The sequence below is a fragment of the Aquarana catesbeiana genome, linkage group LG06 (genome assembly GCF_042186555.1).
Source record: "Aquarana catesbeiana isolate 2022-GZ linkage group LG06, ASM4218655v1, whole genome shotgun sequence".
In the NCBI taxonomy this organism is placed as follows: Eukaryota; Metazoa; Chordata; class Amphibia; order Anura; family Ranidae; genus Aquarana; species Aquarana catesbeiana.
In genome coordinates, this window is record NC_133329.1 from 110,522,780 (window position 1) to 110,537,583 (window position 14,804).

Below are 14,804 nucleotides of genomic sequence, written 5' to 3' on the forward strand. Positions count from 1 at the left end.
CAAAGTTTGAGAGCTTGATAAAAAATTTTCCAACAACAAAATCCGATCGGTTAAATTCCGATCGAGTGTACACAAATCCGACACACAAAGTGCCACTCCTGCTCAGAATAAATTAAGAGACAAAAGCTATTGGCTACTGCCCCGTTTATAGTCCCGACGTACGCGTTTTACGTCACCGCGTTCAGAACGATCGCATTTTCCGACAACTTTGTGCGACCGTGTGTATGCAAGACAAGTTTGAGCCAACATCCGTCAGAAAAAATCCTAGGATTTTGTTGTCTGAATGTCCGATCAACGTCCGACCGTGTGTACAGGGCATAAGAGTTACCATGGGAAAAAGATGTCTCGACTGAAGCTTTATCACCAGTCCTCGTTTATAAAACAACCCAAAATTTTCAAAATCCAGTTGTCACAGGAACAGAAAGTGAGGTGAAATCTTCTGAATAGGGGCACAGACAGCAAAATAAATGTTACAGGGGTGTTAACCCTTCCCCTTTGTTATCCAAAAAACTTAAAAAATCATTTTTTTTGGCTGGAGCTACACTTAAAAAATTTACCGGTTCCCACTTACAAACAAATTCAACTTGAGAACAAACCTACAGACCCTATCTTGTTTGTAACCTGGGGACCTCCTGTACTGCATTTAAAAATTATTAGTGACATTTTTTTCTTATTGAATGCAGATCTGAAAAACTGGTGTTGTGTGTGTGTTGTGTGTGTGTGTGTGTGTTTTCCTCCCAGATCTATGCTTTAAATTAGGTGTAAATTCAATCACTAAAATCTAATTTAGGCTTCATCATGTCGAAACAAGGAACTGCTGCACACTGGGCTGATCGCTAACATTTATGTTTGTTGTAGAAAACATCCATAATCATTGCAGTCCCCGCCCCAGGTCCACCCACACTAACGCATTTCGCCCAATAGGGCTTAGTTGTAGAGATGGGAGAGGAACGAAAGGAGGGTTCTTATGTAGACAATTTATATTCAGAAATTGAAAACACCTGGTCACATCTCAAAGCACAGCCTGTTTCCCAAAAGAGTAACAAGTCTGCCAGCAGTATAAACAAATGAATACCTTCATAACCCACTTCTTAGGCCCCTTTCACACCGGGTGGAATCCAAGCAAATCCGCCTGCTTAGCGGGGGATCTGTCCGCTGATCCCCGCTGAGCAGGCGGATGACAGGTCCGTGTCTACTCTGCATAGCGGAGACTCAGCCCGCTCTTCTCTATGGGGCAGTCAGATGGAAACAGACTGCTTGACTGTTTCCATCAGACTGTCATCCGACCCGCGGGATGGCGAATGTATCCCCATCCGTCTGTTTAGTGGACCAGATCGGATAGAATGCCGGCAGATGACAGTGGACACATGTCCACTGACATCTGCTGTCCAATCGGGTCTGCCTGAAAAACAGACAGGTGGACTCGATCGGTCCACTGATGTGAAAGGGGCCTTAGGCTTAAAGCGGAATTATACTCACCTTCAGTCCAGCAATGCAGCATCCTGGAGCTTCTGGGTACCGGCCATTTTCATTGTCTGGGCCGAGATGACGTCACTCCCATGCATTCCTGGGAGTTCAGTTAGCGCTGCATTGCCAAATTTGTACAATGAGCTGCACATGCACAGCTCACTGTCAAGGTTTAGGCAGGTAAGTAACTTAGTATAATAAGTTATATTAACATAATAACATAGAATGGCATTACAAATCCTGCCTGTTTGCCCATTTTTCTTATTTTTTCTACTTCAAATTAATGTGCCAGAGCCACAAAGAAAAAGAGAAAGAAAGGGGTAGAAAGGGAAGGGAAAGGGGATGGTAGGAAGGAGGAGGTGAGGGAAGAGAAAGTGGAAGGGGAGAAATAAGAAAAGAAGAAATATTGGCGAGTTTATTGGCACTAGGGTTTATTAGTGCAATAGTTCTTTTACATACTTGAAGACAAACTGATTTCTCGAGATCTGCCAGTATTTTGGTTTATAGCTAGAGAAGAAGGAAAATACAAGGTGAAACCAGTAATTTAATCCCACCAATGAGCCAACAGGTTATGCCAGGCTAACATTAACCCTGAGCCTTGGGAGCCCACCTTCTGCCAGATTTACAAGCAACAGAGGGTGCCTTCTAACCCGAAGAGGCTGAACCAATGGGTACAGTAGGGTGATATTATACCAAAAGAGTGGCTGGAGTGAGGACAAAAAAAAATGTGAGGGTGGAAGCTAGTCTCCCTTTCATGGGAGTGTTATTGTTATTGTGAAAAAAGGAATTATGTTGATCTATGTGCTCAGCAATCTAATTGCTCCCACTTCACACACCAATTAAATTAATAATTGTTCCTCTGCAAAAATTTTTTTCTTATAAATATACACCCTCGTGATATATCATAAACAATAAAGTTCATGTGAGGATATCTTGTATTGTGGATCAACCATGAATCTTCCGCTTTGACACACACAGATGATCTTCCCACTTTAGGTAAAGTAAAAATGCTCGCTTACCGAATCTGTTGGATCTCAGATTATAGAGATCTAAAAGGCTTGTTGCATTTGCCTGCCGGCTTCTGTGATCTCCACCTGGGTAACACTCCAGAAAGCTGTCCTCTCTTCCTTCAGTGGAACAGCAAACAGACACTTGTTTAAGGTTCAGGTGTTGATTTCCACAACTGCGGGAGGGGAGATCTCTGTTCCCAGTAGAAGCCTGTTGAAGGGAAACGTGCGTCGGATGGAGCAAGTGGCTGTAATGCCATCACTAGTTCTAAAAGGCACATAATTATTTCACAATTCTGAAAAGGATTTCATTTAAATATGTTGGTATTAGGTTACTAGTATATAGAGTAACTTAGTTGCTCTTTATTTGTGATATATAAACACTAGGTACAACAATGTATCACAATTTTTTATTTATTTTTTCACAAAAATAGTGGTAAATCACGTGGATAAAGCTGTTGTATACATTGTATCACGATATATAATCATTGGTGGCGCGCTTGTAATTTTCCATTATTCTTTAGTTTTTTTTTTGTATTTTTGACTTACACGAGCAGCTGCACCTGTTTGGATCTTTATATAGTTAGCGCAAAATATATTCTTTTGACACAAAGATGAGAAACATGCAGCGGGCATCGCGGTGCTCAATTAGGGCACTAATAAGGGCACGAATCTCCTGGTCCACCACATCCCAAAGGTGTTCTATTGGATGAGATCTGGTGACTGTGGAGGCCATTGGAGTACAGTGACCTCATTGTCATGTTCAAGAAACCAGTGGTGAGATGATTTGAGCTTTGTGACATGGTGCATTATCCTGCTGGAAGGAGCCATCAGAAGATGGGTACACTGTAGTCGTATAGCGATGTTCATGGTCAGCAACAATACTCAGGTACAGTGCATCTGGAAAGTATTCACAGCGCTTAACATTTTCCACATGTTTGTTATGTTACAGCCTTATTCCAAAATGGATTCAAACTGCTGTATGGTCTTGGCCACCGTGCTGCATCTCACTTTCAGGGTCTTGGCAATCTTCGTATAGCCTAGGCCAGTAATAGAGAACTTTGGCAACCCAGATGTTTTGGAACTATATTTCCCATGATGCTCACCTACACTGCAGAGTGCATGAGCATCATGGGAAATGTAGTTCCAAAACATCTGGGGTGCCATCTGTGCCTCGATACAATCCTGTCTCGAAGGTCTACAGACAATTCTTTGGACTTCATGGCTTGGTTTGTGCTCTCACATGCACTGTTAACCGTGGGACCTTATATAGACAGGTGTGTGCCTTTTCCAAATCATGTCCAATCAACTGAATTTACCACAGGTGGACTCCAATCAAGTTGTAGAAACATCTCAAGGGTGATCAGTGGAAACAGGATGCACCCGAGCTCAATTTTGAGTGTCATGGAAAAGGCTGTGAATACTTACAGTATCTCACAAAAGTGAGTACACCTATCATATTTTTGTAAATATTTTATTATATTTTTTCATGTGACAACACTGAAGAAATGACACTTTACTACAATGTAAAGTAGTGAGTGTACAGCTTGTATAACAGTGTACATTTGCTGTCCCCTCAAAATAACTCAACACACAGCCATTAATGTCTAAACCGCTGGCAACAAAAGTGAGTACACCCCTAAGTGAAAATGTCCAAATTGGGCCCAGTTAGCCATTTTCCCTCGCCGGTGTCACGTGACTCGTTAGTTTTACAGGGTCTCAGGTGTGAATGGGGAGCAGGTATGTTAAATTTGGTGTTATCGCTCTCACTCTCTCATACTGGTCACTGGAAATTCAACATGGCACCTCATGGCAAAGAACTCTCTGAGGATCTGAAAAAAAATAATTTTTGCTCTACATAAGGATGGCCTAGGCCAGTGATGTGAACCTTGGCACCCCAGATGTTTTGGACTTACATTTCCCATGATGCTCTTGCACTCTGCAGTGTAGTTGAGCATCATGGGAAATGTAGTTCCAAAACATCTGGGTTGCCAAAGTTCGCCATTACTGGCCTAGGCTATAAGAAGATTGCCAAGACCCTGAAACTGAGCCAAGACCATACAGTGGTTTAACAGGACAGGTTCCACCCAGAACAGGCCTTGCCATGGTCGACCAAAGAAGTTGAGTACACATGCTCAGCGTCATATCCAGATGAAATAGACATATGAGTGCTGCCAGCATTGCTGCAGAGGTTGAAGGGGTGGGAAGTCAGCCTGTCAGTGCTCAGACCATACGCCGCACACTGCATCAAATTGATCTACATGGCTGTTTTCCCAGAAGGAAGCCTCTTCTAAAGATGATGCACAAGAAACCCCGCAAACAGTTTGCTGAAGACAAGGACATGGATTACTGGAACCATGTCCTGTGGCCTGATGAGACCAAGATAAACTTATTTGCTTCAGATGGTGTCAAGCATGTGGAAGCAACCAGGTGAGGAGTACAAAGACAAGTGTGTCTTGCCTACAGTCAAACATGGTGGTGGGAGTGTCATGGTCTGGGGCTGCATGAGTGCTGCCAGCACTGGGGAGCTACAGTTCATTGAGGGGACCATGAATGCCAACATGTACTGTGACATACTGAAGCAGAGCATAATCCCCTCCCTTCGGAGACTGGGCCGCAGGGCAGTATTCCAACATAACGACCCCAAACACACCTCCAAGATGACCACTGCCTTGCTAAAGAAGCTGAGGGTAAAGGTGATGGACTGGCCAAGCATGTCTACAGACCTAAACCCTATTGGACATCTGTGGGGAATCCTCAGACAGAACGTGGAGGAGCACAAGCTCCGTGATGTGGTCATGGAGGAGTGGAAGAAGACTCCAGTGACAACCTGTGAAGCTCTGGTGAACTCCATACCCAAGAGGGTTAAGGCAGTGCTGGAAAATAATGGGAGCCACACAAAATATTGACACTTTGGGCCCAATTTGGAGATTTTGAGTTAGGGGTGTACTCACTTTTGTTGCCAGCGGTTTAGACATTAATGGCTGTGTGTTGAGTTATTTTGAGGGGACAGCAAATTTACACTGTTATACAAGCTGTACACTCAATACTTTACATTGTAGCAAAGTGTCATTTCTTCAGTGTTGTCACATGAAAAGATATAATAAAATATTTACAAAATAGGGGGTGTACTCACTTTTGTGAGATACTGTGTATATACAGTATATATCCATAGAAAGTATATTGTAAATTGTCCTGATTCTATACATTTTTCCATTATTTAAGGCTGTTGTTCCTGGTTAGGCTGAGGCTTAGGATTAAAGTGACTTTGTCCTTAAAATACAGTTCCAAACAAAGTTGTGGCATGTAAAGAAGGAAATAATTAATATTCATTTTTTTTTCTGCCTGTACCGCTAAATACTGCTGTGCTGCAGGAAAATTGTCCACTAATCTCTGTACAGACACTGATCCTTCTGAAAGATTCGATCTATTGTGTCCCCTGTAGTGCTGAGTGGTTTCTCCCACCAGCCTCCATGTTACTACAGGATAGAGTAATAACGTGGAATTCAGCAGGAGGAACCACTAACTTTTAAGGGGGGATCACTACCTGTGTCTCTGGGGGAAGGAAGTTCGGGGGAAATATCACTGAGAGGGCTATAGGTACCAATAAAAATCTGTCAGGTTCTAATCCTCCCCCACAATATCCAAAATGAAATTAAATTGGTTTGGCTGGAGTTATGGATTTGGGTAGGTTTATTTGAGGTTGAATAAATATAACCCAAACCTTGGCAGCTCTAAATGAAAATGTGGTGAAAAATGCATAAGTAGTGGTTGCATTTAATGAAAACCACATGTCAGAATGATCCGTAGGTGCCGAGCTATAGGCAGTTTAAATTAAAAACACACAATTTTTTTCTCTTTCCTGTAAAAGTCAGGCTTGGTGCCACCCCTTCTTGATTCTAGCCTTCCTATTGGTCTGTGAGGCTGCCTATGTTTTTATAGGACCAGCAGAAAAGTTCAGCAGGTAATTGGGGAAACACTCACTTTTTAAAGGATAGTTTGTGATTTGCCTACAGCTTTTTACAATATCATGTGCTTCATTTGAATTGGCCAGTGTTTTCACAGGCTTTTTTTAATGTCTAATGTAAAACCTAATAATGACGTTCTCTTATTTGCTTCCTTGTGGTCTGTTAAATACATAATTTAAAGTGTTTTATTATATCTGGAAAAATACCCATCGATCAGTTAAAAAATTCAGAGCTGTCTTGTGCACCCCTCTTGCGTTACCTCAAAGAGGCCTCCTAGTTTTTATCTTGCACTACAGGACCGTTAGACCCTATGCTGTGGAGTTTGACAGTGGGCTGGTTCAGTAGTTTTAACAACAGGCAACTGGACAGGGCTGACACCAGATCAGTCCACAAACAGCCAGGCATGTTGTGTCATTTCACAAAAGGTACCTAGGATCTGAGTGCATTTCTATCCGATTAAATTGTATTCGTATGTATTTTTATAGTCTTTTACGTGATAAAAAATGAAGAAATGTGTATGTATTCCAGAGATGTACTGAGTTTTTTTTTTTTCTTGACATACTGTATGCTTTTAATGTCACAAGTGAGTAATAATTTACTTTACAGAAATGATGACTGAATAAAAAATTAAACCTAACCTATTAAAATAAACCTATCACCCTTTTTTGTTACATGACATTTAAAGGGGTTATAAACCTACGTGTTTTTCCACCTTAATGCATCCTATGCATTAAGGTGAAAAAAACACCTGTCAGTGACCGACCCCCAGCCCCCCCCCCCCCCCCCCCCCCCGTTTTACTTACCTGAGCCCTGGAACTTGACCCACGGGGAGGAGCTGTCTTTCTGCCCGGGGTTCTCGACTCTTGATTGGATAGATCGATAGCAGCGCAGCCATTGGCTCCCGCTGCTGTCAATCAAATCCAATGATGCGGGGGGCGGGGCCAAGTCCTGCATTTGGCCTCTATGGACACCGAATGCTGGACTCGGAAGCACGCCTGCAGAGTAACCCCCTGGGGGAAGTGCTGCTTCTCCCAGGGGGTTATCTGATGTGGGGAGGAGCCGCGAGAGCTGCCGGGGGACCCCAGAGGAGGATGTTCTGGGCCACTCTGTGCAAAACGAGCTGCACAGTAGAGGTAAGTATGATATGTTTGTTATTTTTTTTTTTTTTGAAAAAAACAAACCCTTACAATCGCTTTAACTGTCAACTTGTCCTTTATTTTCTTATGCTGTCCCAGAAGAATAAAAGAAAAAACATCTAAAAGATAATAACATAAATGTTTTTGCTTCAGATTTGGGAAACGTGTTGGGTGAGCTCTCCATGAACCAATGAGAAGATTTGTACTTGCACTCATAAAAAGAAACAGTGCAAGAAATTCTAATTCATTAAAGGGTTACTAAACCCACAACAGTAAAATCTGTCTGTATATGTAGTAAAGCATGCTTGTTATACTCACTGTGGAACCTAAGGGGTTAACCCTGCGCATTGTGTATTGTGCATTGATCCTGTCTTCTCTGGTCCTCCCCTTCTACTGTCACCAATCCATCTCCTGATAGAACAGAGACTAGGGGACAAGCTGCACATGCTTAGTTTGGTGTTGATTGCTAGAGTTTTTTTTTTCTTGGGAGAGTGCATGTGATCAGCACCGGGCCAATCGGCACTGTCCAGACAGCGGGTCAGGGATCCTGCAGCTTCATAGGACGGTTAGAGCAGAATGAAAACTCCTCCTACAAGCTTTAACTAGTGCTCGGCTGGACACTGATGAAAGTCACTGCTGATGAAAAAAAGGTGTTTATATTTACTAAAACTATTGTATTTCCATCTTCTGTGTATCGTGGGAGACTAGATATGGTGATTGCAGGTTCCTGGGTTTAGTAACACTTTAATATTAGTCTTCCTGTGTATCATTGCACTAGTTTGATTCAACTTTTTCTATATCAGTGCAACCAGCATGGTGACAGCTCCTACACAACCGATGGTGACCTATCCTAAACTATGAAATGTATTTTCAGATTCTGGGACCTGGAGCGAGATGACAATTATGTCTTATTTCTGGATGAACAGTTGGGATTTGAAGCTGAGGAGACAATTAACTGTATATCTTATTGTGATGCTAAAGGTAACCCGTCTCTCAGCTAGCTGCTGTCATATTAATTATCTCTGTATATTGTGCTCTGGTATATTTATGAGGTTCTGTTACATTTAGGCTGGGTTCACACCATTGCGAATTCGATGCAGGTTCCCCGCATCCAATTCGCAATAGCAGGAGATTTTGACCGGCTCTCTATGGAGCCGGTTTGCAGCGGGCCCATTGCGATTTTTCACAAAAACGCATCTTTTGGTCCATTTCAGGTCCGAATTCAGCCCAAAATTCAGGCTGAAATCGGACCTGAAATTGTGAACCAGGACACACCGGACCCTTGCTGTAAGCCGCATGCAGCGATGGTGTGGACCCGCCCTTAAAGCCTAACCCAAGGCTGGCCACAAAAAATAATAGTGACAGCCCTCCGTATACATACTACACTGCTCATTTTATCTATAGGGATGTAATAGAGATGAATATTTACCTTACACATCGATCCTGTAGAAGGTGGCTCTCCTGTCTTCTCCTCTTCTGTCCTTGAATGTGTGCAAACCCTCAACATCATCATGTACAATGCAGCACCGCTGGTCCTTCATTTTACATAATGATGGGAGCAATCACATAATCTGAGAAGAGCAGCTTCAGGGGGATCAGTCATCTGGTGGGATGAAAACCTTGGGACAGTGGAGTAAAGTAAGTAATACATACTGTTAGTAGCCTATTTGACTACACGTTCAGTTTATACTGTATATGGGATGTATGCATCTAAAACGTAGTTTCCTAATGTGCAGATAACAATAATAGGTACAATAGTTATTGTTGTAGAGTTTTGGCCCAAAGAACAAGATAAATTTCTAAAGCTACCCTAAGGCCCCTTTCACACTGGAGCAGGAGGTGCGTCGGCGGTAAAGCGGAGCTATTATTAGCGGCGCTTTACTGTCGTTTTAGCGGCGGTATTCGGCCGCTAGTGGGGTGGTTTTACCCCCCGCTAGCGGCCGAGAAAGGGTTAAAAACCACCGCAAAGCACCTCTGCAGAGGCGCTTTGCCGGCGGTATTGCCGCGCTGCCCCATTGATTTCAATGGGCAGTAGCGGTGTATACACCGCTCCTTCACCGCTCCGAAGATGCTGCTAGCAGGACTTTTTTTCCCGTCCTACTAGTGCACCGCTCCAGTGTGAAAGCCCTCGGGCTTTCACACTGGAGACACAGCAGCGGCTTTTTCAGGTCGGTTTGCAGGCGCTATTTTTAGCGCAATATTGCCTGCAAACCACCCCAGTGTGAAAGGGGTCTAACTGTCTCTGTCTGCTTTCCCTACTCTGCAGTGCTCAGTGCTTGGATGGCCAATCACCAGTCCTGAGCATTGTTGTCACATGGGGTGGGGAAGGTTCTTAGTTCTTGTCATGCTTTTTTTTTTTTTTATCATGCTTACCCCTAACGCAGGTGGTCAGGCACTATAGCTGGCTTCTGTGTTCTTCAACTATAGCAAATAGAACCACAGAGTACACACACACAAAAAAATACAAAAAAAGTTCAAAAAAGTTACTTTCAAATCTTACAGGGCTACTTAAAAACACCTGATCTTAATAAGTAATAATAATAGGTAAATCTGGGGATTTTAGTCATACCATATGGCCATACCGTGCTTAAGCCCACCACTGCGTCAAAGTACCCCATTTTCAGTGGGTCCTACACTAATCATAGAAAGAAAGAGAAATCCCACTTCTCTTAACCATGTGACTAAATCCCCATATTTCCAAATACAGTATAACCTTGGTTTGAGAGTAACCTGGTTTGAGAGCATTTTGCAAGACAAGCAAAATGTTTTAATAAATTTTGCCTTGATATACAAGCGATGTCTTGATATAAGAGTAGCGTCATGTCACAACTGGAGTATAAAAAAGAAGAGAGAAGCCTCTAAGTGTAGCAATATGGTTACATTTAATGAAGGTACAACATTTAGCAACTTATTGCTACATTTTAGAGGTGCCTCTCTTCTCTTTTATACCCTATAAAACAAAATGCTTTAATATACAAGTGCTTTGGATTACAAGCATGTTTCTGGAACTAATTGTGCTCCCAAACCAAGGTTTTACTGTAATCAAAAAGTGTGTAGCACTTCCTGTAAAAAGTGAATCCACATAAAGCAGTCTTATTAACCACTTCGGCCCCGGAAGGATTCACCCCCTTAATGACTAGACCATTTTGTGCGATACGGCACTGCGTTACTTTAACTGACAATTGCGCGGTCGTGCGATGCTGTACCCAAATAAAATTGATGTCCTGTTTTTCCCACACCTCTACGGTTTTTATTTTTTTACACTATAAACAAAAAATTAGCAACAATTTAAAAAAATATATATATATTTTTTACTTTCTGCTATTAAACATATCCAATAAAAATATGTACAAAAATCTAATTTCTTCATTAATTTAGGCCAATTTGAATTATGCTACATATTTTTGGGAAAAAAACTCCCAATGAGAGTATATTGATTTGTTTGCGCAAAAGTTATTGCATCTACAAACTATGGGATTCCTTTTAGGGACTTTTTTTTACTAGTAAATGGCAGCAATCAGCGTGATCAGTGCTAAAAAAAAATGCACTTTCACTGTATAAATGACACTGGCAGGGAAAGGGTTAACATCAAGGGCAATCAAAGGGTGAAATGTGTTCCCTATGTGTGCTTTCTAACTGTGTGGGGGATGCTGACACTAGACAAAGAAAGGGATCGGTGTTCCTAATTAGTAGGTATCACAGATCTCTCTACCTCTGTGACAGAACGATGGTCTGCCTTGTTTACAAACCGTCATTCTGTCATTCCCCCGAACGATCGCGGATGGCCTCCTACGTGCTGACACTGTCACCACCGCATCCTCGTGGTAGGAGCAGTGGCAGATTATCTTTTTTTACTTAGTGCCTAAGTAAACCTGGGGGTCTTAGTAGATGATAGGCCCAGCAATGGCACGCAATGCGAAGCTGCTGCTAACAAAGCAAACAGAATATTGGCATGCATTAAAAAGGGGATCAACTCCAGAGATAAAATTAACATTCTCCCGCTCTACAAGACTCTGGTCCGGTCACACCTGTATGCCGTCCAGTTCTGGGCACCAGTCCTCAGGAAGGATGTACTGGAAATGGAGCGAGTACAAAGAATGGCAACAAAGCTAATAAAGGGTCTGGAGGATATTAGTTATGAGGAAAGGTTGCGAGCACTGAACTCATTCTCTCTGGAGAAGAGACGCTTGAGAGGGGATATGATTTCAATATACAAATACCGTACTGGTGACCCCACAATAGGGATAAAACTTTTCCGTGGAAGGGAGTTTAACAAGACTCGTGGCCACTCATTAAAATTAGAAGAAAAGAGGTTTAACCTTAAACTACGTAGAGGGTTCTTTACTGTAATAGCGGCAAGGATGTGGAATTCCCTTCCACAGGCGGTGGTCTCAGCGGGGGGGCATCGATAGTTTCAAAAAACTATTAGATAATCACCTGAATGACCACAACATACAGGGATATACAATGTAATACTGACACATAATCACACACATAGGTTGGACTTGATGGACTTGTGTCTTTTTTCAACCTCACCTACTATGTAACCTAATCCTACCATGGACCACCATTCTACTAATACACCAGGATGTTATGTCTGGCCGCGTCAGAGTAACAACCAAAGGTGTATTATCATTGTCTATCTGATGAGTGCATAGATTGGTGGAGGTGCACGTGTGTGACAAATTATTTCCAGACACATCGGGTGTTAGTTATATCTTGCTGAATTTTTTTAATTTTCTGGTAAGCGCACAGACTTGTCAAGTTTATCACTGGAATTATTCATTGAAGATTTGGTCAAGTCAGGGATACATATGATGGGACTTTATTCACTTTTCACACAAGCGCTGCACACTTTTTGATTATTTGTGATCATCTGTAGGTTGTATGTTCACCTTTATGTGCTAGCTACAACACATAACTACACAGTGCTCACTTTTTCTTTTTGAAAAATGTATATATACCATAAGATCAGGTGTTTTTAAATAGCCCTGTAAGATTTGAAAGTAACTTTTTTTTTTTATTTATTTATTTATTTATTTATTTTACTTTTTTGTATTTATTTTGTATGTGTGCGCTTTTCTCTGTGGTTATATTTGTATATTGGTCTTTATAGCAGCACCAGGTTTAGAAATGCATGTTTAGGGTGTGCCCCCCCCCCCAACCCTTTGTTTTTTTTCTTCACCTATAGCAGCCCCTTTTCCCATAAGGCAAGCAGGCCTACTGGTACTTGATTGCCCCCAGGACTTCTACACAATGCTATAGTGCCTGGCTACCATGCCATAGCAGACACAGCCAACAGGTACTTGCAGTTGTCTGACAGGCAGAGGGGGTCAGTGACACTCCAGGTACATGGCAGGCAGGGTTCAAAATAGTCAAGGTCAAATCCTTAGTCAAAAAGGCAGGCAAAGCTCAGAGAATAGTCTAAGTTCAAATCCGAAGTCATAGACAGGGAAATCCCAACTAGCAGGTAGGACAGACAAACAGGGAGCTTCAAGCACATGTTACAGCACTATCACGAGCATGAGACTGCAGGATTGGCTGGCTTAAAGCAGGGGTCCACCTATCTATCGTTTTTTTTTTTTTTTTGAGTTCATTCACAAACTTTTCTTCTCAGCATTACATACTCACATATTGTGTGTAATATGTCCGCCTGTGTCAGATGTCGTCGGAAAGAATAACTTATATTATTCACTGCAGGCGGTTTCCATCTTCATTGTGGGCATTTGAAGCCCACAAGCATTTATTTCCTGGATGTGGTGAATGCTGTGCTCCCAGCATTCACTGCTCATTCCCGCACACGCTCAGTGGCATCCTGGGAAGCCTGAGACTAGCTCCCAGGAGTCTGGGAGAGGCTAGAAACACGCCTACTCCCACGGGAGGAGAACCAGGAAGTGCAAAGAAGAATAGAAAAATAAAAGGTAATTACGGCGATTTAAATTTTTTTAAACGGCATGTCAGCATCTAGGCAAGGAAGAGAATACATACAGATATTGTTCAAAATTTGGGTGGAACCCCGCTTTAAATGAGGTTTGGTCTCCATCCAGAAATTGACTGCATCATTCACCTTACAGGTAGACAAACAGGTGGGGAGAATGCATCACAGTCAAAACCAGGATGCTGGAATGAGATCAGCAGCTTTGATGGAGCAGGAGTTCTGCACACTTCTGACAGTTCTGTGTTAGCTGACATGAATTGAAAAGGTTTTTTACTCACTACTCCTCCAGCCAAATAGGTTAACAAAGAGAAGGGGTAAACATTAGTAGCAAAAGAGCAGAAATGATCAAACCTTGCTAAAAGGCATAAATTGGGATAAAATATTAGGAACAAAGAATACGGAGGAGAGATGGGTTTGCTTTAAGAGCATATTAAATAAGGGCATTAGCCAATGTATCCCATTGGGTAATAAATTTAAAAGAGCGAACAAAAGCCCTGGATGGCTTAACTCCAATGTAAAAATGCATATAAAAGCAAAGGAGAAGGCCTTCAAAAAATACAAGGTTGAGGGATCATCATCAGCATTCAGACTTTATAAAGAATGCAACAAGAAATGTAAGGGTGCAATTAGTACGGCTAAGATAGAACATGAAAGACACATAGCGGAGGAGAGCAAAAAAAATCCCAAGAAATTCTTTAAAAGTATGTAAACGGTAAAAAAGGGAGGACGGACCATATTGGCCCCATAAAGAATGAGGAAGGACATATGGTTACAAAGGATGGGGAGATGGCGAAGGTATTGAATTTTATTCTTCTCCTCAGTCTTCACGAGTGAATCGGGGGGCTTCAGTAACCAAAACTGCAGTGTTTATCCTCATGACACAACACAGGAAGCACCTCCCATGGTTAAGAGGACAGAATTAAAATTAGACTTGAGAAACTTAACATTAATAAATCACCGGGACCAGGTGGCTTGCATCCGAGGGTACTTAGGGAACTCAGTCATGTGATTGCCAGACTGTTGTTCCTAATTTTTACAGACAGTCTACTGACTGGAATGGTACCAGCTGATTGGAGAAAAGCCAATGTAGCACCAATATTTAAAAAGGGCCCAAAATACATCCCTGGGAATTACAGACCAGTTAGCCTAACATCAATAGTATGTAAACTCTTGGAGGGGATGATAAGGGACTATATACAAGATTTTAGTAATAAGAACAGTATTATTAGCAGTAATCAGCATGGATTCATGAAGAATCGTTCTTGCCAAACCAATCTACTAACCTTCT

The 14,804-nt window shown here is 42.1% G+C and overlaps 1 protein-coding gene across 1 annotated transcript in view; it reads left to right on the forward strand.

Annotated features, from left to right (window-relative positions):
- IFT140 (intraflagellar transport 140) overlaps positions 1–14,804 on the forward strand; it is a 205,630-nt gene that overhangs the window by 41,403 nt on the left and 149,423 nt on the right. The window contains exon 8 of the mRNA XM_073636682.1: positions 8,453–8,559. Coding sequence (XP_073492783.1) covers positions 8,453–8,559 — 107 coding nt within the window. The remainder of the gene's footprint in view (positions 1–8,452; positions 8,560–14,804) is intronic.